Raw genomic sequence first — 21,985 nt, forward strand, 5'->3', positions numbered from 1 at the left:
CACACACACAAATAAAGACGCCTCTCCTTCCTGTGTGTGTCCCGCCCTCTAGTGGTGAGAAAATATATTTACTTTATGCGTCTTTTGCTCCTAAACATTTAACATTTCTTATTTTTTTTTGGTTCCTTTTCATTACTTTGATAAATAAATGAACATCAAGACAAAGTAAATATGTGTTCAAATTTGTATTTCCTTATGTGTGAAGAAATAGCAACACAACACGTATTTTTCAGTTGTATTTTCAAAATAAAAATAAAATACAAAAATATTAAAGGCTGATTTGAAATTGTCTCATAATGCTAATGCTAACATTTGACTATAATGATGATGATAAAATACAAACTGTTATGAAATGAAACCAGAAATATGAAGCTCTGTCGCCACATATCAGTGCTGCTTAACAAGCATAATGATCACATCCTCTTCATTTCTGTGAGATTCACAAAGTATCTTCACCATTTTTTCTTTGATAGACATTGATTTATAGACGCACAGAAGTGAATAGACATGTGACCTCCTATAGTCCAGCAGTCTGTAACCTTTACTCTTAAAGGAACCATTTTGTCTATTCTTACCCGGATTAAAACCCTTCCGGAGCCGAAAAAATACCTTCTCAATTAAAACAATAGTGTGTGTAAAATTCTATTCTACATAAAATTCTACATTTTTTTGAGATAATGTATTTGAAGGGCTACAAAAAATAACCTGAATTAGATAACACATGATCATGTCGGTCAACACACGCTAATTGCTAATTCATTGCAACATATCAAGCATGCATATAAAGCCGACATGTTGGCAGCTCCTGTAAATATAATTTTTCACACACATAAAATCTCTATTTTCTTCCTAAACAGCCTTTTTGTTAGTTCAGTTTTATTACAAGGGATTTAAAACTTAAGGTTAGCCACAGATGCAGGAAAGTTGATGGTCTGTAGAGGTGGCAGAGTTATTGTACAATATGATTTATTTTTAGGTTAACAAATGGTTTTATCATAATTATATTTGAAGTTAATGTCATCAATGCCCACTGTATGAAATAATTCCTTATCTTAACATATTTTTGAAAACTATAGGGAGCCATCGCAAAAAGAGTCAAAGAGCCACATGAGGCTCCAGAGCCGCAGGTTGCAGACCCCTGGACTAGCCAATAGCTAAACACTGTTAATATTTACTGGAGTGGAGACTAACATCCACACAGAAAAACAGCTTCTGTCCATGAAAATAAACAGGATTATTGTCACATCCATCACATTGAAGAACCATTCTGTAACATTTAATAAAGAGTAAGACTCGGAATTGTGTGAGTGATAAAAAAAAGTGTCCAGTAGTTTTAATTATATTACTACGGTGCAATATGTTTTTAAATCAGTTGTTTTCACTGTAAACAAACTGTAAGCAGATGGGGGAAAATTGTCACTGGCACATTGTTATTACTATTATTATTTTAACATTGACATGTTAATGATGCCACACTGTTATATAACTAAGTATAAAAACTTATTTTAAGGGGCATATGATGATTTTGTGTATTTGTTATTTTGATTTAGTTTTAAAACAAAATAACCAAAGAACGAAGGGTACATAAATTATGATGCTACATATACATATGCTCCCAAACGGGTGCACATTCTGCACACACTGGACACACACGTCAGTGCACATTGACACACACACACTTAAACCTACACAATCCGTAAACACACAAGCTGCAGCAAAACAAAACACACTCAAACAGCAAACCATGAGCACACACACACTCACCGATGTCTGAAGGCAGTGGAACGTCAGTCATGAAGGGAGGGAGGCAGGGGAGAGAGAGTCCGGGGCTGTTACTCCGTTTTGGAACGACTTTGTTTCTGATACAAATGTGTGCTCACTGCTCACGGCAAATGCGTAAGTGTTGGCAGCTGTTTTTACCTCTTTTCTCTCGCGCGCCAATGTAAACAACATACTTCTAGTGAACTCCCGCGATACTTCCGCGTCTTCTTCGTTGGTGTTTTAGAACGTTGGCTCCGCAGTCAGGAAGCGGCAGCGGGTCATTACCGGTCGGCGGACCGTTCTGTGCCCGTGTGTACAAATTAGGGTGGCAGCAGGGGGGCAAGGCTTTGTTGTGGGGTGGCATCTGCCCCTGTTTGCTGTTATGTGTATTTTTGTTGTTTTGTGTGTCTTTGGAGTCATTTTGTATATTTCCCTCTCATTTTATTTGCTATTGTTTTTGTATGTGTGTTGTGTTTTTGGACTCAATATTTGTATTTTTGCTGTCATGTGTATATTTTATTTATTTTTTGTCAGATTTATATAGTTTTTTTATTGTTGTTTTGTGTGTTTTTGGACTCATTTTATGTATTTTTACTGTTATGTGTATTACATTTGTATATTTTTTGTTGTTATGTGTGTCTTTGGAGTCATTCAAATAAAATAAATAAGTTCAAATGTTTAGCTCTTAATTGTTGTATTAATATAATCAGTTGAAGCTGACTTTAAAAGGACATAATCCACCTCATTCCCAGCGCTGCTACTGCGAGCAACTGACTATGGCTTCAACTCCCTGTGTGATGAACAAATAAATACACAAATTATAAATCAAGAAAGAGTGTGAATGAGTGGTGTTGTATATTTGGTGAAAGTGAAGGAGAAACTCAGGCTTTAGATGATGGAGTCACATCATGCTTTTATGATTTACAGACAAACTGTATAGAAAATGTACACTTAAAAAAACAAAAAAAAAAAACAATAACCCTGCATCTGTTTCTTCCTTGAGAAACAAACGTGGATTAGAACAGAAGCATCAGTAAAATCTATAGCTACACTATTTACAGTGAAACAGTCATTTTCCTCTGTCAGACATGGCACGGAGGTCTATAGAGGTCTAAACATCTGACCACGTCTCATATGGCTAACAGATCTACTCTGTACAATTAGATCCACAAAGTGTGTGTGTGTGTGTATGTGTGTGAAAACTTCAGCCACAAAGTGGGAAGGCAACAACAGTCTCTGTGACATTAACCAATCACAGCATTGATAGGGAAACTATAAAGGGTTTCTGTTCACTTTTTGTATATTTTTCTGCTATTTTCATACAATTTTTTAGTTATTTTGAAAGTTTTTACTCCTTGTGAGTTTTTCTGTTGTTGTTCTGTGTGTTTTTCTGTTATTTTTGTGTGTTTTAGATGTCAATTTGTGTATATTTGTCATGGTTTTCTGTTTTTGGAGTCATTTTTGTTGTTGTTTGTATATTTTTGTGGTTTTGTATGTTTGTCTCTCAATTGTATTTTGTCCTGTCATTTGTTTGTGTTTTTGTTATTGGTTTATGCATTGTTTCTTGTAATTGTATATTTTTTGAGTAATTTTTGTGTTTTTGAAGCAAATGTTTTGAATGGCTGAAGTCATTTTTGTGGTTTTCTTATATATTTATTGGCCTTTGTGTGTTTTTGTTGATATCTGAATTGTTTTTTTCTGTTATTTTAGTGTGTCTATTTTATTTTTGGAGTGATTTTGTATATTTTTCATTTTTTTTTTGTATTTCAGTTATCCTTTTGTGTGTTTTTTGTATTGTTTTTGTAAATGTTTTACAAGTAATTTCTGTGTACTTTGGTTATTGTATATTGCACTCTCATCAGAACAATGAAGAAAAATACACAAATTGACAAAAAAAAACTGACAAAATTTGACGAAATCCCTTGATATTTTGTATAGAAATGTTTAAATCCATCCTTTCTTTAAAATGCTTACATGAATATGGATAATTTAGCCCCAAAACCACCAAACTCTTTGATGTTTCCTGTTTTAATGCTCAGAATACTCTGACATGAATGTTCACACCTAATTGCACTGTGATACTTGACATTTTTTATGCATGCCTTTAACCTCTCTTAAGTAGATATTTGTGTATTTTTAATTTATTGAGATTGTATACAATACAATAAAAAGCTAACTATCAAAGGTATCAGTGGTACCCATAGTGACCACCAGGTGGCAGTATGTACGCAGACAACAGAAACAGAGCTGTTTATCATTTAATGCACGTGACAAGGTTAAAATGATTTTCACCCTGATTCATTTCCTCTGAGAGGAATGAACATGATGAAATACAGCTCTACTACTACTACCACTACTACTACTAATAATAACAATAATAATAATATTAATAGTTTGTTGTCCCTCCATCAGTGACACAAACATAAACCAAATTGACAGGCAAACGTCCCAACTTTGTGCTTTCACATTTTTAAAGGTTGGAGGCTTTACAACATATATTTGTTTTTCCATCTCTTTCTATTTCTGTGGAGGTAAATGAAGTGTCTAGACTTTGATGCAGCGACTGCAGCCAAGGACAAACCAGCAGAGATGTTAGAACTTCCCAGTAAAAGAATCCTGCTCGCTTTCACTTTCATTTGTGTGTGTGAACATCAAAGCCCTGAGGTCACAGCAGTGCACATGAATGTGAAATATTACAGCCCAGTTTTATAGGTTTGGTTTTTATTATCACAGTCTAACATTTACTGAAACAATCACAAAGCCAGCTCCACTCTGATCTACTCGGTATTACTCATTACTTATTTTATGAAGTGAGGCTGACTGACCAAATACAGCAGCTGAGCAGCTATTCCCTGTGAGCTCTGTGCAGTTTAAGGTTAATAATCAATATATCATTTTAAAAGCTTTGATTCGTGGAGTGTAAATAATAACATGTAACAAATGATAACAGTAATGATGATTAAAGCTCAGAGATGGAAGCTTTTATTTCAGACTGTATCTGATGTGAGGGTCACATGATCAACATTCATGTTAACATTAGAATAACAATCAGAGCATTAACACAGGAAAGAGCAAAAAGTTTGTTTTTCTTCTCATTTTGTATACATTTCTGTAATTATTTTGTATTTTTGTAGTTTTATCTGTCTCTAAAGTAGTTTTGTGTGTTTATTGTCATTTTCTGTGATTTTTTATTCATTTTGCATATTCTTGTTTTTGTTTTGTGCAATTTTTGGATTAATCATACATGTTTTATTTGTTTTTGAACCCGTTTTGTGGATTATTGTTGCCTTTTTGTGCTTGATTCAGTTTGTGAGTTTTTGTTCTTTTTTGTATATTTTTCCGTCACTTTCTGTATTTTTCAAGTAGTCTTGTCTGTCTCTGTGGTAATTTTGTGTGTTTTTGTTGTCGTATGTAGATTTTTATGTCGTTTTCTTTATTTTTTGGCAGTCTGTTTTTGTCTCGTCTTGTTTGTACATTTTGTGTTATTGTGTATTTTTGAAATTATGTATTTTTGTGTTGCTGTTTTGTGTGTTTTTGAATTCATTTGGTGTATTTTGGTTTTCATTTTGAGTGCTTTTGCAGTCATTTTGTGTATTTTTGTGTTATTGTGTATTTCTGTAGTTGTCTTGTGTTTTTTTTTAAATCATTTTGTATTTTTTCTGTTGTCAAATCCTTTTTGTGTATTTTTGTGGTCTATTTTTGTCATTGTTTGTATTCTTTTTTTTAATTTGTGTGTTTTTGGAGTATTTTTGTGCATTGTTTTACTTGTGTATTTCTAGAATAAACCTGTGACCTTTCTCACGCGCACACACACACACCCTCAGGATCAAATACAATATAAAAATTAAATCAGATTTAAATTAATAATAATGTACAGTTGACTGTTTCTTCTTTTGTACATTTTGTGAAAGTGTGACACACACGCACACATCCAGATATTTTACACACAGTAAAGTCCATGGTTTGTTGATGTTCAGTTGGTTTGTGAGAGGGAACCTGGGACCTGGGTCGCCCCTTTCTCATCTTTTGTCTCCCATCACTGGTCCAGAGACGACAACCACACACACAACGACGTGTCTACTACCACACAACCACACAACCACACACTCCAGCCTAACACTGTGGACAGAAAGAGGAGAAATGGAACACATCTACGTTTGTCCACTCATTGGACGTCCTAGTGTCCACTGAGAGCTATGGACCAATGGGAACACAGGAGGAGAAGGAGGGGGCGGGGCTCGGAACCATCTTGCTCTCAGACTGAAAAAAATATTGTCATTGGATGATTTCATAGTCCAATCACAGCTGACCATGAATTTGGAACATTGATTTATCAAAAACTTGGATTTAGATTGAAATATTTTAATGAACTGAATCTAAAAGTCTATGAACTCACCTTCACACACTTGGTTTGAATCTCATTGTTTAGTATTAATTAGAATTTGGGAATATTTGTCTGAGCCGAGAAGTATCAGTTTAAAAACAGCAAATATTACTTAAAGCAAATATGGCAAGAAAATTAAATATATATTTATTGACTCAGGGAATTAATGGAATGAATGAAAGTCTAAATTGAGCATTGCTTTAGTTCAGGCAGGCACAGAAGTCAAGCTAGTCCAGCCCCTTCATCTGTCAGTAGCTGTTAACTGACAGCATCCATCCCCTGATCAGTTAATCATCCGGCTGATCATGTTCTATGCTTCTCATTGGTTAGAGTTGTTCTCAGCGCTGCATTTAACCCACGGCACTACTTCCGCACGCTTCGTCTGCAAATGCCACGCAACCCAACCCCACCCCAGCTCCTCCTCTTCTGGGTCTCCAGGGGGTCATGGTGACCACTCTCTCTGTTTATGCCTCTCCATCTAGCTCATGGAAAAGCAAATGGGAGCTGCTTTTGCTTCAAGCTTTCCATGCAGCTGCTGCAAAGGGCAAAGAGGTCCAAGAACAGAGTCATGCCGCCAAACCTAAATGCATGCTAAATAAAGCTATTTGACTAAAGTGATCCTGACTGAACTGAATTATTTGGTATTTTGCGACATATATCAGTGTTGTTTCTTTGTTTTTACTTACTCCAGGCATGCCACATTCAATGCTCTATAGGAACACGTTTTGCCCCTGGGACCTTGAGTTTGACACATGTGATGTAGATAAGCATTAGTGCAAATAAATCTAGGAATGCACCGAAATTTGGTACATTACACACTTTTCTTATCAAAACAACGCAGCTGTACAGACGCGACTGTATTTAATACATCTGAGCACTAAAGCCTCTTCTAAGCAGAGTTTGAGACAGAGTACTAATGCTGCGTTCATACCGGATGCGTCACGAAATGGCCGTACATCCAGATTCCATACAAAGTCGATAGATGCATCCAAGATGCGAAATCTTTCCTGGTCATTTCTCTCTCTCTCTCTCTCTCGCTCTCTCTGGTACCTCTTGTGGTGAAGTTATGGACATAATGTTTTATTTGTGCATTAATAATCTTAAGTGTGAGTCCAGTTTGGGATTGATGTAGTTTCCAGAGGGCAGGATGGTTCCATGACAAGGTTTTGGGTCTTTAGAGACGTGAAAAAAGGTCACAAGGAGCAAGAATAAAAATAAAATGAAAGAGAAGGAAGGAAGGAAAGAAGGGAAGGAAAAAACGAAACACTTGGTTTTCCTCATTGTTTTCTAAGCACAGTACGACTCTCCACTATACGACGCACGTGGCGTGGGTAGGGTTAACACTACTTCATTTACATTGAAATCCTTGGACTCCAGCCAGGGACCCCTCCCTCAAGGAGGACCCAGTGGGGGTGTAGGGGGTGTGTGTGGGTGAGGAGGGGGGATGCACTGGGTTAGGGGGGGCAGAGACATTCACACGCCGACCGCATCAGAGGCAGAAGGAGCATGTGTGTGTGTGTGTGTGTGTGTGTGTGTGACGTTCCTTTGTTAGAACCGCAGCGTGTAAAAATGGCAGTGAGTGAATCATGCACACTCTACACGCTGTGAGCCCAGCAGATATGTAGCAATATTATGCTAAGATGTTCACTTCTGGAAGAAAGCATGAATATTTGTATATGGGAGTTTTTTCGAGTATCTGAATCCATTTTCAATGGGATCCACGCTGGCAAACCAATGGTTCCCACTCAAAATCAAGAAATCCAAGATGACCGCCGTCCGCATAGTGAATTTGGATATTTTTTCATAACTTTTTTGTTGTATTTGACATAAAAGCATGACCACAGTGGTGAATTATAGGCTTTCAGCAGGCGCTGAGTTGGCAGGGGTTTTTCATGACAATTTTCCCAAATTCATTCAAAAAAATTTTTTTTTTTATGAAGTATTTTTCTGCTGCTTTAATTCTAACATATTACTGTTAGTTTCATGTCACAGATGTTAGTTTTACCTCAGGTGTGTAGTTTAAGTTTTCAATGAAATGGTTCCAATCTTTTGAGACTTTAGGTTGGTTCTTCTGTTGCGCAATTCTACTTCACATTGTAAATGGTGAATCAACACTGCACCAAAAATTAAGCAGAAAGTGGCCAGCCTGATTTTATCATGCGTTGATGCAAATTTTAGTAGTCAACATTATCAATTATGTTATTAATCATTTTTGCATTATTGTATATGTTGCACACATTGTGGTTGGCGCAAATCTCGAGACGGTCTATATATTTAATTTTACTTTTTCACTTGAGATCAAACTGGTCCGTATTTGGTCCCTGAACTAAAACGAGTTCGACACCCAAGTTATGATAAGATTGAACTTCACAATACGGATGGCGGCCATCTTGGATTTTGTTCTGAGTACAATTTACAGTATTTTAAAGCTGATATCCGGAGTTTATATATCATTCTTTTGAAATGAGAAAAAATACCTAACTAGTCTTTTACTATGCTCTACTGCCTGGTGGTCATTCACATACGTCAATGTATATAAGTCCCGCTTTCGTTCTATAGACCCCTATGCACATGGAAACGAGCGCTGTGATCGCCCAGTCAATAGGCTTTGACCTCCTGTTTTTGATACTGTCAATCAAAGTGAATGCCGAACTGTGCACGGAAACAACAAACAGGTAAATATGATTTTGGCTCTTACCTGACCCATTTACCTATATCAATGCGACTCAATGCGACCTTGAAACCCTGACCCTGAAAACGTACAATACACAAATTATAATACGGATGGTGGCCATTTTGGATTTCTTGATTTTGAGTGGGAACCAATGGTTTGCCAGCGTGGATCCCATTAAAAATGGATTCAGCTACTCACCAAACTCCCATATACAAATCGTTATGCTTTCTTCCAGAAGTGAACATCTTTTTGACATATCTGCCAGGCTATTTATAAAACACAAACACAAACTATGGCTTTGTTCGCCTCGCGGCTCTACACACGGTATTGCTCGACACTTCCTGAGCTTTTTGTTTACTACGTGATGCGTTTTCCTCCGTCTGCCCCTGAGGATGGCCCCGCCTCCCCAGGCCACTCCCCCCTGGGCGGCGCTGGTGAGGTCACGTGAGTGCCGACGCAGCAGAGGGGGCAACAGTGAGCACATGCCCTGTCGCTTGCCCTCTCTTGCGTTGGTTGCTACGGTTACAATGGCGTCCTGCGTTCAACGCACTTCTGAATCGAGCGCGGGGTCGCCACGACAACCGACGGCCAGGCGCGTTCGTCCCAAACTCACACGGCAGATGACCTGGCATCACAATCTCACAAAGAAGGGAGTGTTCATTCTTTGTTAAAAGGTTCTTCTAGTGCTGTGCGATACAAAGAAAAATGTAAATGCGCGATATGCAGAAAATGTAATATTGCAATATGGAGAAAATTTAATATCACGACATAGGTAGATTTATATCCTGATAATGTTATAAATCCCGATATAGTATTTGTAAATGACACCATGTTAAGTTATATGCTTTTATTTTGAATGTGATTGTCAAGTTTATTTTGAAAGAACTTGTATGCATATAACAAACGGAACTGAGAGTAATTAAAGGTTTTAGCTACAGCAAAAGTTAATTACATGTATAAGACTGTAAAAATGTGTTTTAGTTACTTTTGTCCATGTATAGATGCTAATTGTGGTTGTATGGAAAAAACTAAGCTAACAATTTGTTTTGTGTCTTGTTATTTATTTTCATCCAGCTTTTACGTTGGTTTAGCTGGCTCATGTAACCAAGGGAAAACAAGATCAAAAGTCACAAAATCATCAGCCTCTACTCTTTTTGACTCGATGCTACAGTATTTCTTCCTTAAATTAACATGAATTGAATGGAAAATATAAAATATCCCGTTAGATCTCGGAAGCTAAGCAGGTCTGGGCCTGGTTAGTAGCTGGATGGGAGACCACTGAGAATTCCAGGTGCCACAATGGGGTGACAGCCACCCCAGGTGTCTGTCATTGTGTTCTTGGGCAAGACACTTCACCCACATTGCCTAGTATGAATGTAGTGTGTGAGTGAGTGTTGGTGGTGGTTGGAGGGGCCATTGGCCCACTATGGCAGCCTCGCTTGCGTCAGTCTGCCACAGAACAGCTGTGGCTACTATAGTAGCTATTTTGCTTGGAAGAGTCATATTGGTTATAGTGACACAGTTTGTAACCTGATGAATTGTGATTCCAGATGCTCCGGGGGACTCAATCTGGTCCAAAAAAGCAGTGTTTCACCTCCGCATATACCACAGTATCTATTTTCTGCATCTTTGTCGCGCCAAAATAAGACCACACATTAAATTTGCGATATAAACAATGGAGGGTCATATTGTACGGTAGATGTTTTTTATCGCGCTACGATATATATCATTATATCGCACAGCATCAGCGTCTTCTACTTTATGTAAATTGAACGTTTCTAATTCAACAGTTCACTCAGAATTGCGAACCTTTTGCTTCTTTGTGAGTCTGTGGCAGTGTGCGTTTGCGTGCGTCAAACACGTTTGTGGGACGTGCTCATGCCTCCCCCGAAGGACCCCTGGCTGCGTTGTTTCATATCATTTTCATGTTGAACTTCCTGGTCCCTCCCGATGAGCTCCCGGTGACGGGCTCGGACTTGCGGAAGGAGTACTCCACCGTGAAGTTGTTCCTGCGCTGGCCACGACCGCGACTCCACACAAACAGCAGCAGGAAGCAGAAGAGCACCACGCCCAGGAAGGTGATGCAACCCATGGCTGTGGACACCAGGATGGTGGTCAGGTCCAAGGTGAACTTGAGGAAAACGCGCGTGTTGTTCATGTTTGTGTCATTGAAGAACTCGCCGCCGTACAGGGAGCGGTTGAGGAAGAAGGCGGAGGCGGCGTCCAGCGGTTGGCTGCGCACCGTCAGCGTGGCAAAGTAGGTGTCGTTGCCGCCGGCGTTGCTGGCAATGCAGATGTACGTGCCACTGTCGGTGAGTTGGGCATAGCGGATTTCCAGGGTCCCGCTCGGGAGGACGGTGACGCGGCCGGAACTCTTGGCCGTGATTCGTCGGCGCTGAGGGGAGATCCAGATAATGGCGGGCGCCGGCTCACCCTCCGCTCGGCACAGGAAATTCACAGGCTGGCCTTCACGAGCGACCACCTACAAGATAATCAGATCAGTGGGGAGAACACAGGCTCATACATGAAGGGTGGGAGGAAAGTAAAGTTGATGGAAAATTATTTATTAATATTAATGGAAGGAAGGAGCTTTACAATTGAGAAATTGTAATTAAGGAAAGCAAAGATCTGCAAACACTAACTTTTTTTTTCTTATCCAAGAATTAACTTTGTTCCTTTTCCCTTTACACTTTCAATTCTATGCCGTAATAGGGGTGGCACCAAACATCGAGTACACAATAAGATAAGTTACGAGATAGATTCAATATTTTATTTTGATGAGGACAAAAAAACAAAAAAAATATTTTATTCCAGCAAGTTCATTTTGTCTTCATTCACAATATGTTAAGGTTTTCTTATATTCAGACAACTTTTTTTAGGAAATCTCCAGGTCTTGACACATTTCCACTGTCCACTGTCAGTCTTCCTCAGAGGTGTCTGCTGATCGCTTTGATATGTCCTGATAAGTTCTTTCTGGACATGGCCAAGTTGACAGTTCTGTCAGGTTGGCCACACCCCCTTGGCCTGATCGTCTCTGGAGAAGAACTGTCTAGTTCTCAGGATATCAAAGTTCATTTCCTGAAAAAAGTTCTGAATAAATAAAACCTTAAATAAAAACCAAATTTTTTATTTATTTATTTTTATCTATTTTTATTATCAAATTCATAGATTATATATATGTATTTTATTTTTTGAACATAATTTATTGAACTAACCATAAAAAACAATAATAAAATAAAATGAATTAGACTTTTTCTTTCAAAAGTGTATAAACTTTAAGTGACACTGAAACTGAAACTGAAACTAGAAGCAGAGCCAATATATGACATCCTTCAAAAACATCCACCATAGACCGTTTATGGTCTATGGTGGCTCCTTTGTTAACTTGTGGAGGCAGCAACATGCCTCTGCTGCATCGAGTCTACTAGAAGAAGAAGAACAACAACAACAATTGAGGGTAGAGTGAGTTGGCATTTCGGAATCTGAAGGAAAATCAACACAGCCGACCTCCGAGAGATACCATAAACCCACCGACGATACATGTCGAGATGTTTTAATATCTACGGCTCCATCATCCAGTCCATCCTGTGCTCCTCTATCACCATCTGGTACGCTGCAGCTAAGGCCAAGGACAAGGTCAGACTGCAGCGTATCATCCACTCTGCAAGGAAGAACATCGGCGGAAATCTGCCCTCCCTCCAGGACCTGTACACCTCCAGGGCTCTGAGGCATGCAGGAGAGATTGTAGCTGACCGCCCCACCCCGGACACAAACTGTTTCAATCTCTCCCCCCTGGAAGGAGGTTTGAGTCCATCAGGACCTGAACCTCCAGACACATAAACAGTTTTTTCCCTCTGCCACTAGCCTCATGACTACAGCCCTAGTCATGAGGGTATATAATTATATATATATTTATTCTTTATTCTTTGTCTATCCTTGATTTATCCCTTATCCTTTATTTATCATCATTATTATCATTGTTGCTGGTTTTGTGTTTTGTTTTTTGTTCCGCCCAACTACCAAGTCAAATTCCTGTGCTGTTTAAAAACTGTACTTGACAAATAAAACCTTTCTGATTCTGATTCTGATTCTGATTCTGAGATCTCGTCCCACCAAAAATAGGTAAAGTTAGATCAAAAGTTTTTTGTTTTTTTTTCTGCCTATTTTCTTCTATTAAAGTTGTGTTGTATGGACTTTTGAAGGCAAAAATAAAAAAGTTAATTTGAAGTTCAAGAGAACATTTTTGCATGTTCCTTAATATTTTTTGTCAGGGTTACTGTTGTGAACTAATGTGTTGCATTACCTGCTGCAGCTTGCGGTTGCGTATCTTGGGTTTCTGACACGTGAAGTGGTCAAAGAGGGCAGAGTCGGTGAAGGCGCTCAGGCTGACGCCCTGCACCTCCACCGGCCCCGCACACACTGGCACTCTGCCGTCAAAGTTGAGGGTCTTGCGTCTCTGCAGGATCCACAACAGACGGCAGTCGCACATCAGTGGGTTCCCGTCCACTCTGAGGGTCTCCAGGCTGTTCACAGAGTGGAAGGAACCTTCCTCCAGAGTCTGCAGGACGTTGGATGAGAAGTTGAGCACCCGGATCTGTCGCAGGCCTCCGAAGGCATGAGGCTCCACCGTGGTCAACCCCGTTCGGACCATGATGAGCTCCTTCAACCTCAGCAGGTCCTTAAAGGCCCACGGCTCTAGAGTGGTGATGGGATTGTAGGACAGGTTCAGGTGCGTGAGGTGCACCTGGTTCTTGAAGGACGCCGAGGGGACTGAGGTGATGTTTGTGTTGGTGATGGAAAGCCGGTGGAGGTCCAGGCCTTGAAAACTCAGAGGGGAAATGTACTCCAGGAACGGCCAGTGGTCAATGTCCAGAACACGCAAGTTAGAGAGCTTGCGGAAGTTCTGGTCCTCCAGGGCAGTGATGCCGAGGTGGTGGAGACGAAGCGTGGCCAGGCTGCGGAGGTAGGACAGCGTCTGGCCCGAGATTGAAGTCAAGTTGCAGCGTTGGATCGTGAGATCCTCCAGACCAAGCAGCCCTGAAAAAGCCTGAGGATGGAGATGACAGGGAGGAACCTTATGATACATCTCAACACCCTTGCCATAAATGATGAAAAACCCAACATTTGCACATTAGCAGCATCAGCCACGATGGAGCATTTTGGAACGACTGGAGACTTTTGAATGACTTCGGTTGCATTCCCACCAATGAACTCTAGACCATTTAAAACGCTCTAGGAGTCGTTTGCTCTTAATGCACAAACCAAGTCTAGAGCGGATCAAACAGGAGAATTCCAGAGCGATTTTTTCTGTTAGTTACCAATCTAAGTTGAATTCCGTTTGTTTAACTACATTTAAATTAAAAGTCACTTAGAAAAGTCTTGCCGTTTAATTGAAATCAAACAATATTGTTCATAGATCTATATCATGGAGATAGAACATATTTTTCACATTTCTCCATATAAAAGTAGAGACCAGATTCTTTTACCTTGTGGGCTATGTAAACCAGGTCGTTGTCTCCAACTTCCAGATGTTTCAGACTCCTCAGGTCCTGGAAGGTGTAGTCCAGTAGGATCACCATCTTGTTCCCGCTCAGGTCCAGACTGGTGAGGTTCCCCAGCTTGGCGAAGGCACCCAGTGGAACCAGTTTCAGCTGGTTTCCTCTGAGCTTCAGCACTTTGAGATGATGCAGCGTAGAGAAGGCGTTGGGCTCCAACGTAGCAATCAGGTTCTCATTCAGGTCCACTTCCTCCAGCCGCGGGTAGGGCGCCAGGTCCCCGGACTGCACCCAGCGGAGGCGGTTCTTGCTCAGGTCCAGGAGGCGGGTCTCCGTGGGGATGCCCTCTGGGATGTTGGTGAGCCTCCGTCGCTGGCAGGACACCGACCGGAGCTGGGCGGAGCACTCGCAGCGCGGCGGGCAGGCCTGGCTGCTCCCAGGCAGCGATAGGGTGATCAGGCCGATCAGCAACGCGGCCAGGAGCCTTCGCCACACTGCCGGCCACGGCACTAAGCCACGTCCACCAGGGCCGGAGCAGCAGGTCATGGCCCTGGTCTCCTGACGCCCCACCTGCTCCGGGCAGGGTCAGCGCACCAGAACCCTGGAAGACAGAGAAGAAGAGTTAGCTAGGGCGCTAACGTATCACAACAACAACATTGACTCACAGCGAACAGATCTGAGGGTCACATGATCAACATTCATCATCAGAGCATCAGAGGAAACAACAAAGAGTTTCATGGGTTTTTCTGTAATTTTGTATGTTTTTGTTGCTGTTTTGTGTGTGATTGTTGTCGTTTTCTACATTTATTTGTTACTTTTGCATATTTTTGTAGTTATGTTTTAAGTTTTTTGTTGTCACCCTGTGTGTTTTTGGTGTAATATTGTGGTTGTCTTGTGTATTTTTGTCTTGAGGTCGTCTGGAGTGGAGTAATTTTGTGCATTATTGTTGTTTTGTGTGTTTTTCATGTTGTTTAGTACATTTTTTTATAGTAATGAAAGTAATAATAATAATAATAATAATAATAATAATAATAATAAATATTTTGCAGTAATTTTCATGGGTTTTTCTGTAATTTTGTATTTTTTTGTTGCTGTTTTTGTGTGATTGTTGTCTTTTTCTATATTTTTTTGTTACTTTTGCACATTTCTATTGTCATCTTTTCACTTTTTGTCCTTTCCTGTGTATATTTGGAGACATTTTCTGTGTTTTTGTTGTCATTGTGTATTTTTTTTTCTGTGTGGAGTAATTTTGTGTATTTTTGTGGTCGCCTTGTGTGTTATACATGAGGAATACTGGTCATATACCTGTCAAAAAGACTGAAATGTAACTGTTATTGTGTGTATGGTGTGTCATGATGAACAGATGAAGGTTGAGAGTGTCACGAGACGGAACTGAGGCTCAAGCGCAGACAGCACAACAGGAGGCACAGATACAATTAACTGATTTATTTCACAAAAACTGAATACAACAGAAAACCTACCAGCGCCCTAAGTGGGGTGGTGGAGAAATTAAGTGCTGAGCTAACTGAGGGAGACCTAATACTAAGATTAACTAAAAACGATCAGGAAACTACTGATGAAAAAACAGAACCCTAGGTCTAAAGGCATAAACTCAGAATGACTAAACTAACAAAGGAAACCTCTGAACCCCAAATGGGCAGGAACACAGAGACGCTCGAGCTGCAGCCAACGCGGCCGAAACGAAGGAGCCTGGCACAGGAGTGGGGAAGAACCAGCTGAAGGGTGGAGTGAGCTGAGGGATTCCAGCGGTGATGATGGTTCCAGGAGGGAAGGAAGCAGGAGAGCTCCCATCGGCTGAGAGGGTCAGAGTCTGCAATGCTTACAGTTTGGCGTCGGTTTGTGGTCTGCCGGTGTCTTAAGTAGTGGTGTGACCACTCCCCGCCGCAGCTGGAAGCAATCCTGATGATTAGAGTTGAGTAGTCTGGATAGTGAGGCATGGAGACCACCAGATGGTGCCAACGGACCAGTTCAGGAGATGCCAGAGGTAGAGGGCATGACAGTACCCCCCCTCCTACGTGCGCCTCCAGGCGCACGACCAAAACGTTCAGGACGCCGCCGCTTGAGATCCCTGATTAGGTCAGGGCAAAGGATCTGACTGCGGGGAACCCAGCTCCTCTCCTCAGGCCCGTAACCCTCCCAGTCCACGAGAAACTGGAGGCCGCGACCCCTGCGGCGGACATCCAGCAAGCGCCGAACCGAGTAGGCGGGCGAGTCATCCACCATCCTGGGAGGAGGGGGGGGGGGAACAGGAGGAGCCAGGGGGGAGTCCCTGGCGGGCCTGACCTGCGAGACATGGAACGTGGGGTGAATTTTCAAAGTTCTGGGAAGGGTGAGACGTACCGCTGTCGGACTGATGATCTTCTCCACGGGGAAGGGACCGATGAACCGGGGTGCCAGCTTTCTGGATTCGACCTTCAGAGGGAGGTCCTTGGCCCTCAACCAGACTCGTTGGCCCACAGAGTAGGTTGGTGCCGGGCAGCGACGGCGGTTGGCCTGCCGCTCCATCCTCTCAGTTGATTGAATAAGTCTGGCCCTGGCCCTGTCCCAGACCCTTTTGATCTGGCTGACGAAGGTCTGTACAGAGGGAACGGAGAGTTCCTGTTCCTGGGAGGGGAACAACGGAGGTTGATAGCCGAGGGAGCACTGAAAAGGAGACATCCCCAGAGAAGAGTTTATCTGTGAATTGTGTGCATACTCCACCCAGGCCAGATGCTCAACCCAGGCAGTGGGGTTGGAGGAGACCAGACACCGGAGGTACGTCTCCAGAGACTGATTGGCCCGCTCCGCTTGGCCATTAGACTGGGGGTGAAAGCCAGAGGTGAGACTGGGGGTGGCCCCTAGGGCAGCGCAGAAGGCCTTCCAGACTCCGGAGATGAACTGTGGACCCCGGTCCGAGACAATGTCTGCTGGTATCCCATGCAACCGGAAGACGTGGTCAACTAGGAGGGATGCCGTCTCCCTGGCTGAGGGGAGTTTGGGAAGGGCGACGAAGTGTGCTGCTTTGGAAAAACGATCAACAATGGTGAGGATGACCGTGTTACCTCCAGAGGGGGGTAGCCCCGTGACGAAATCCACAGCGATGTGTGACCAAGGCCGAGTGGGCACCGGGAGTGGTTGAAGGAGACCCGAGCTGGGTCTGTAAGGGGTCTTGCCCCGGGAGCAGGTGGGGCAAGCGGCGACAAAGTCCCGAGTGTCCCTTTCGAGAGAGGGCCACCAAAACCTCTGCCGAAGGATGGCTGTGGTCCGGAAGCCCCCAGGATGGCAGGCGAAGCGAGAGGTATGAGCCCACTGGAGCACCTGGGTACGCACAGACTCAGGAACATAGAGAACATTAGGCGGGCAGTTACCTGGGATTGGCTGTTGGGACTGTGCTTGACGGACCTGATCCTCCACTTGCCAGGTTAGAGAGGCGACAAGACGAGCAGGGGGAAGGATAGATTCAGGGTCACCAGAGGGTTCGTCGCAGGAGAACTGACGAGACAGGGCATCCGGCTTGATGTTACGGGACCCCGGGCGATACGTGAGGGAAAACTGGAAGCGACCAAAAAACAGCGCCCAGCGGGCCTGCCGAGAGTTCAATCTCCTGGCTGAACGAATGTACTCCAAGTTCTTATGGTCTGTCCAGACAATGAATGGGTGCTCTGCCCCCTCCAGCCAGTGCCGCCACTCCTCTAGAGCGAGCTTGACCGCCAACAGCTCCCGGTTCCCCACATCGTAGTTCCGTTCTGCTGGGGTCAGGCGGCGAGAGAAGAAGGCACAGGGATGCAGCTTTTGGTCAGATGGGGTCCTCTGGGAGAGTACGGCCCCAACCCCGGAGTCGGAGGCATCCACCTCGACCACAAACTGAAGGTGGGGATCTGGCTGAACAAGGATAGGCGCAGAGGTAAAGCGTACCTTGAGGGACTGAAATGCTTGCTCGGCCTTGGGGGTCCACTGGAAGGGAATTGAGGTGGAGGTCAGGGCTGTGAGAGGGGCTGCCACCCTACTATAGTCACGGATGAAGCGGCGGTAAAAGTTAGCGAAGCCCAAAAAACGCTGTAACTGTTTCCGGGTCTCTGGCTGGGGCCACTCGGAGACAGCCGATAGCTTGGCCGGGTCCATCATAACACGTCCTGGGGAGATGACAAAACCCAAAAATGATACTGTAGTAATGTGAAACTCACACTTCTCCGCTTTAGCAAAAAGGCGGTTCTTCCACAGGCGCTCCAAAACCAGGCGGACATGGCGGACGTGTTCCTCTTGGTCTCTGGAATAAATCAGGATATCGTCTATGTAAACAAACACAAAGTGGTTGATCATATCCCGGAGCACATCGTTAACCAGGTTCTGGAAGACGGCGGGGGCATTCGTGAGGCCAAAGGGCATTACTAAGTACTCAAAGTGTCCCAGGGGGGTATTAAAACCCGTCTTCCACTCATCTCCCTCTCTTATTCTCACTAAATGATAAGCATTTCTCAGGTCTAGTTTGGAGAACACTTTGGCCCCATGGAGGAGGGTGAAGGCAGAGTTTATCAGAGGTAGAGGGTACTTGTTCTTCACGGTTATATTATTTAGGCCCCGAAAGTCAATACAGGGTCGCAGGGACCCGTCCTTCTTATTTACGAAAAAGAATCCCGCACCTACCGGAGAAGTGGAGGGCCGAATGATACCTGCTGCCAGGGAGTCCCTTATGTAAGTTTCCATGGCGGCCTGCTCGGGTTTAGAGAGGTTGTACAGACGGCCAGAGGGCAAAGTGGCTCCAGGCAGGAGCTCGATGGCACAGTCGTAGGGCCGGTGAGGAGGCAAGGATAGGGCATCCTCTTTACTGAAGACTGGACCTAGGTCATGGTAAACCTCAGGAACGCCGGACAGGTCCGGAGGCCGAGGATCTGGCTTGGGATTTACTGGAGCAGGGGATGGGGCTGAACGGAGACAGTTAGCATGACACCCAGTACTCCAGGACTTAACCTGGCTGCCGCACCAGTCAATGGAGGGGTTATGTTTAATCAGCCAGGGGTGCCCCAGCACCAACTGTGGGCGAGAATGTTCCAACAAGTGAAAGGTTAGTGTTTCATGATGGTTACCTGCTAACCGGAGGGTGACAGGAACTGTTCTCCGGTGGATCGTGGCCAGGGGGAGGCCGTTGAGAGCACGGGCCTCCACGGGAGAATCCAGTGGCACCGACGGGATGTAGAGCTGCCTGGCGAGGTCCGAGTCAAGGAAGTTCTCCTCGGCCCCAGAATCCACCAGCACGGTCACAGAAAGTGAGTGGTTCTGATAGCTGAGTGTAGCGGGTAGCTGTAACAGATGAGGGGAGGTGGAAGCAGTCCGGCTCACTCGTAGACTCCCTGTCACGAGTGAGCCCTCTTTTTTGCTGGTCTCTTGGGGCAGGAAGCAATGAAGTGCCTCCATGGCCTCGGAGGCAGCCTCAGGGAACGGTGTGGGCGTAGCAGGCTGGAGAGTGGGACTCAGTCGGCGGGAGGGTGCTGAGTCCCTCCAGTGTGCGCGCTCTCTGCGCCTCTCCCTCAAGCGATTGTCAAGCCGGATGGCGAGGGAGATTAGGGCCTCCAGGCTGCCCACCTCCTCCTTGGTGGCGAGTTCATCCTTCAGAGCCTCGGACAGTCCCCTATAGAATGACCTCTGGAGGGCCGGATCGTTGAACCCACTGGTAGCTGCAAGGGCCTGGAATTCCACGGAGTACTCTGCAACACTGCGGGCCCCCTGCCTCAGGGCCATGAGGCGATCTCCAGCGTCTCGCCCCCGAACTGGGTGATCGAAGACGCGCCTCATGTCTGCAGAGAAGCGGGAGTAGGAGGTGCAGATCTCCCCCTGTTTCTCCCACACAGCTGTTCCCCAGTCCCGTGCAGGCCCCCGTAGAAGGCCAATTAGATATGCGATTTTAGCCCTATCGGACGCGTAGGAGGTCGGTTGTAACTCAAAGACGAGTGAAACCTGAGTCAAGAAGGCCTGGCAAGAGCCGAGATCTCCAGCATAGCGCTCAGGAACCGGAACCGTGGGTTCACGGCCTACTGTGGCCAGGGCAGAGGGAGAGCCTACAACCGTCGTCTCGGGGGCATTAATGGGGGTAGGCTGGCAACCTGACGCAGCTAGTGAAGATGCTAACACGGACTGCTGACCAGTAAGGTGAGACATTTGGCTGATTAGAGCTTTAACGCTAGACACGAGAGTCTTGAGTAGCTCATCATGCCGGCCTAGAATTGCGTCATGACTAACTACAGCATGATGAGCGGCTGAGGCCTCATCTGTAGTGCGGTCTGCTGAGCTCATTATGTCCAAACTGTACTGTCACGAGACGGAACTGAGGCTCAAGCGCAGACAGCACAACAGGAGGCACAGATACAATTAACTGATTTATTTCACAAAAACTGAATACAACAGAAAACCTACCAGCGCCCTAAGTGGGGTGGTGGAGAAATTAAGTGCTGAGCTAACTGAGGGAGACCTAATACTAAGATTAACTAAAAACGATCAGGAAACTACTGATGAAAAAACAGAACCCTAGGTCTAAAGGCATAAACTCAGAATGACTAAACTAACAAAGGAAACCTCTGAACCCCAAATGGGCAGGAACACAGAGACGCTCGAGCTGCAGCCAACGCGGCCGAAACGAAGGAGCCTGGCACAGGAGTGGGGAAGAACCAGCTGAAGGGTGGAGTGAGCTGAGGGATTCCAGCGGTGATGATGGTTCCAGGAGGGAAGGAAGCAGGAGAGCTCCCATCGGCTGAGAGGGTCAGAGTCTGCAATGCTTACAGTTTGGCGTCGGTTTGTGGTCTGCCGGTGTCTTAAGTAGTGGTGTGACCACTCCCCGCCGCAGCTGGAAGCAATCCTGATGATTAGAGTTGAGTAGTCTGGATAGTGAGGCATGGAGACCACCAGATGGTGCCAACGGACCAGTTCAGGAGATGCCAGAGGTAGAGGGCATGACAGAGAGATGTTAAAAAAGAGGTAAAAAGATTAGTTGAATTACAAGCTCAAAGCTGTAAATGATCCATGCTTCTCGTAGTTTAAATATCACAGTAAAAAGGAGAGATTTAGAGCATATTAAGAGACAATATTATCAGAGTGAGTGAGACAGCAGCATTAGAGCAGCAGCTCACACATGTTTCACTTCATTTCTATTTTCACTGATTCACTAAAAGCTTCAGAGAAGCAGGAAAACGCTGGGAGCAGAGAAATCATTTTAACTGTCTGCTCTGTTTAGACAGTGTGTGTGTGCGTGTGTGTGTGTGTGTCATGTCAACATTTAGAATAATAAACAATCTGAGCATTAACACAGAAAGCAAAGAGTTTTAATGTATTGGTTGTTGTTTTATATTCTTGTACATTTCATTATTATGTTATCGGAGTCACATTTGTTGCAATTTTGTATGTTTTTTAGTCATGTGTATTTTTTTTTTACGAGTTTTTTTATTGAAGTAACTTCTTTGGTTTTTGGAGTCATTTTGTGTATTCTTGTTATTATTTTGTGTATTTTTATTATAGTTTTGTGTTACTGAAGGCCTTTTATGTGTAAATGTGGCCATTTTGTGTGTTTTTGTCTTCATTTAGTACATTCCTCTGTCATTTTGTGTTTTCCTCAGTTAACTCTGATTTAACTAATTATAACTTTGGATCTTTTTATGTGAAAATGGGATGAATCACTGGTGTTCT

At 43.7% G+C, this 21,985-nt stretch overlaps 1 protein-coding gene across 1 annotated transcript in view; it reads right to left on the reverse strand.

Annotated features, from left to right (window-relative positions):
• Positions 1-5,431: 5,431 nt before the first annotated feature.
• The window catches only part of LOC114458426 (leucine-rich repeat and immunoglobulin-like domain-containing nogo receptor-interacting protein 3), a 48,901-nt gene continuing 32,347 nt past the window's right edge, over positions 5,432-21,985 (reverse strand). Inside the window, exons 2-4 of the mRNA XM_028440792.1 lie at positions 14,306-14,915; positions 13,123-13,866; positions 5,432-11,301 (exon numbers count right to left, since the gene is read on the reverse strand). Coding sequence (XP_028296593.1) covers positions 10,732-11,301; positions 13,123-13,866; positions 14,306-14,860 — 1,869 coding nt within the window. The 5' untranslated portion in view covers positions 14,861-14,915 and the 3' untranslated portion in view covers positions 5,432-10,731. The remainder of the gene's footprint in view (positions 11,302-13,122; positions 13,867-14,305; positions 14,916-21,985) is intronic.

This window comes from Gouania willdenowi, unplaced genomic scaffold (assembly GCF_900634775.1).
Source record: "Gouania willdenowi unplaced genomic scaffold, fGouWil2.1 scaffold_119_arrow_ctg1, whole genome shotgun sequence".
Lineage (NCBI taxonomy): Eukaryota > Metazoa > Chordata > Actinopteri > Blenniiformes > Gobiesocidae > Gouania > Gouania willdenowi.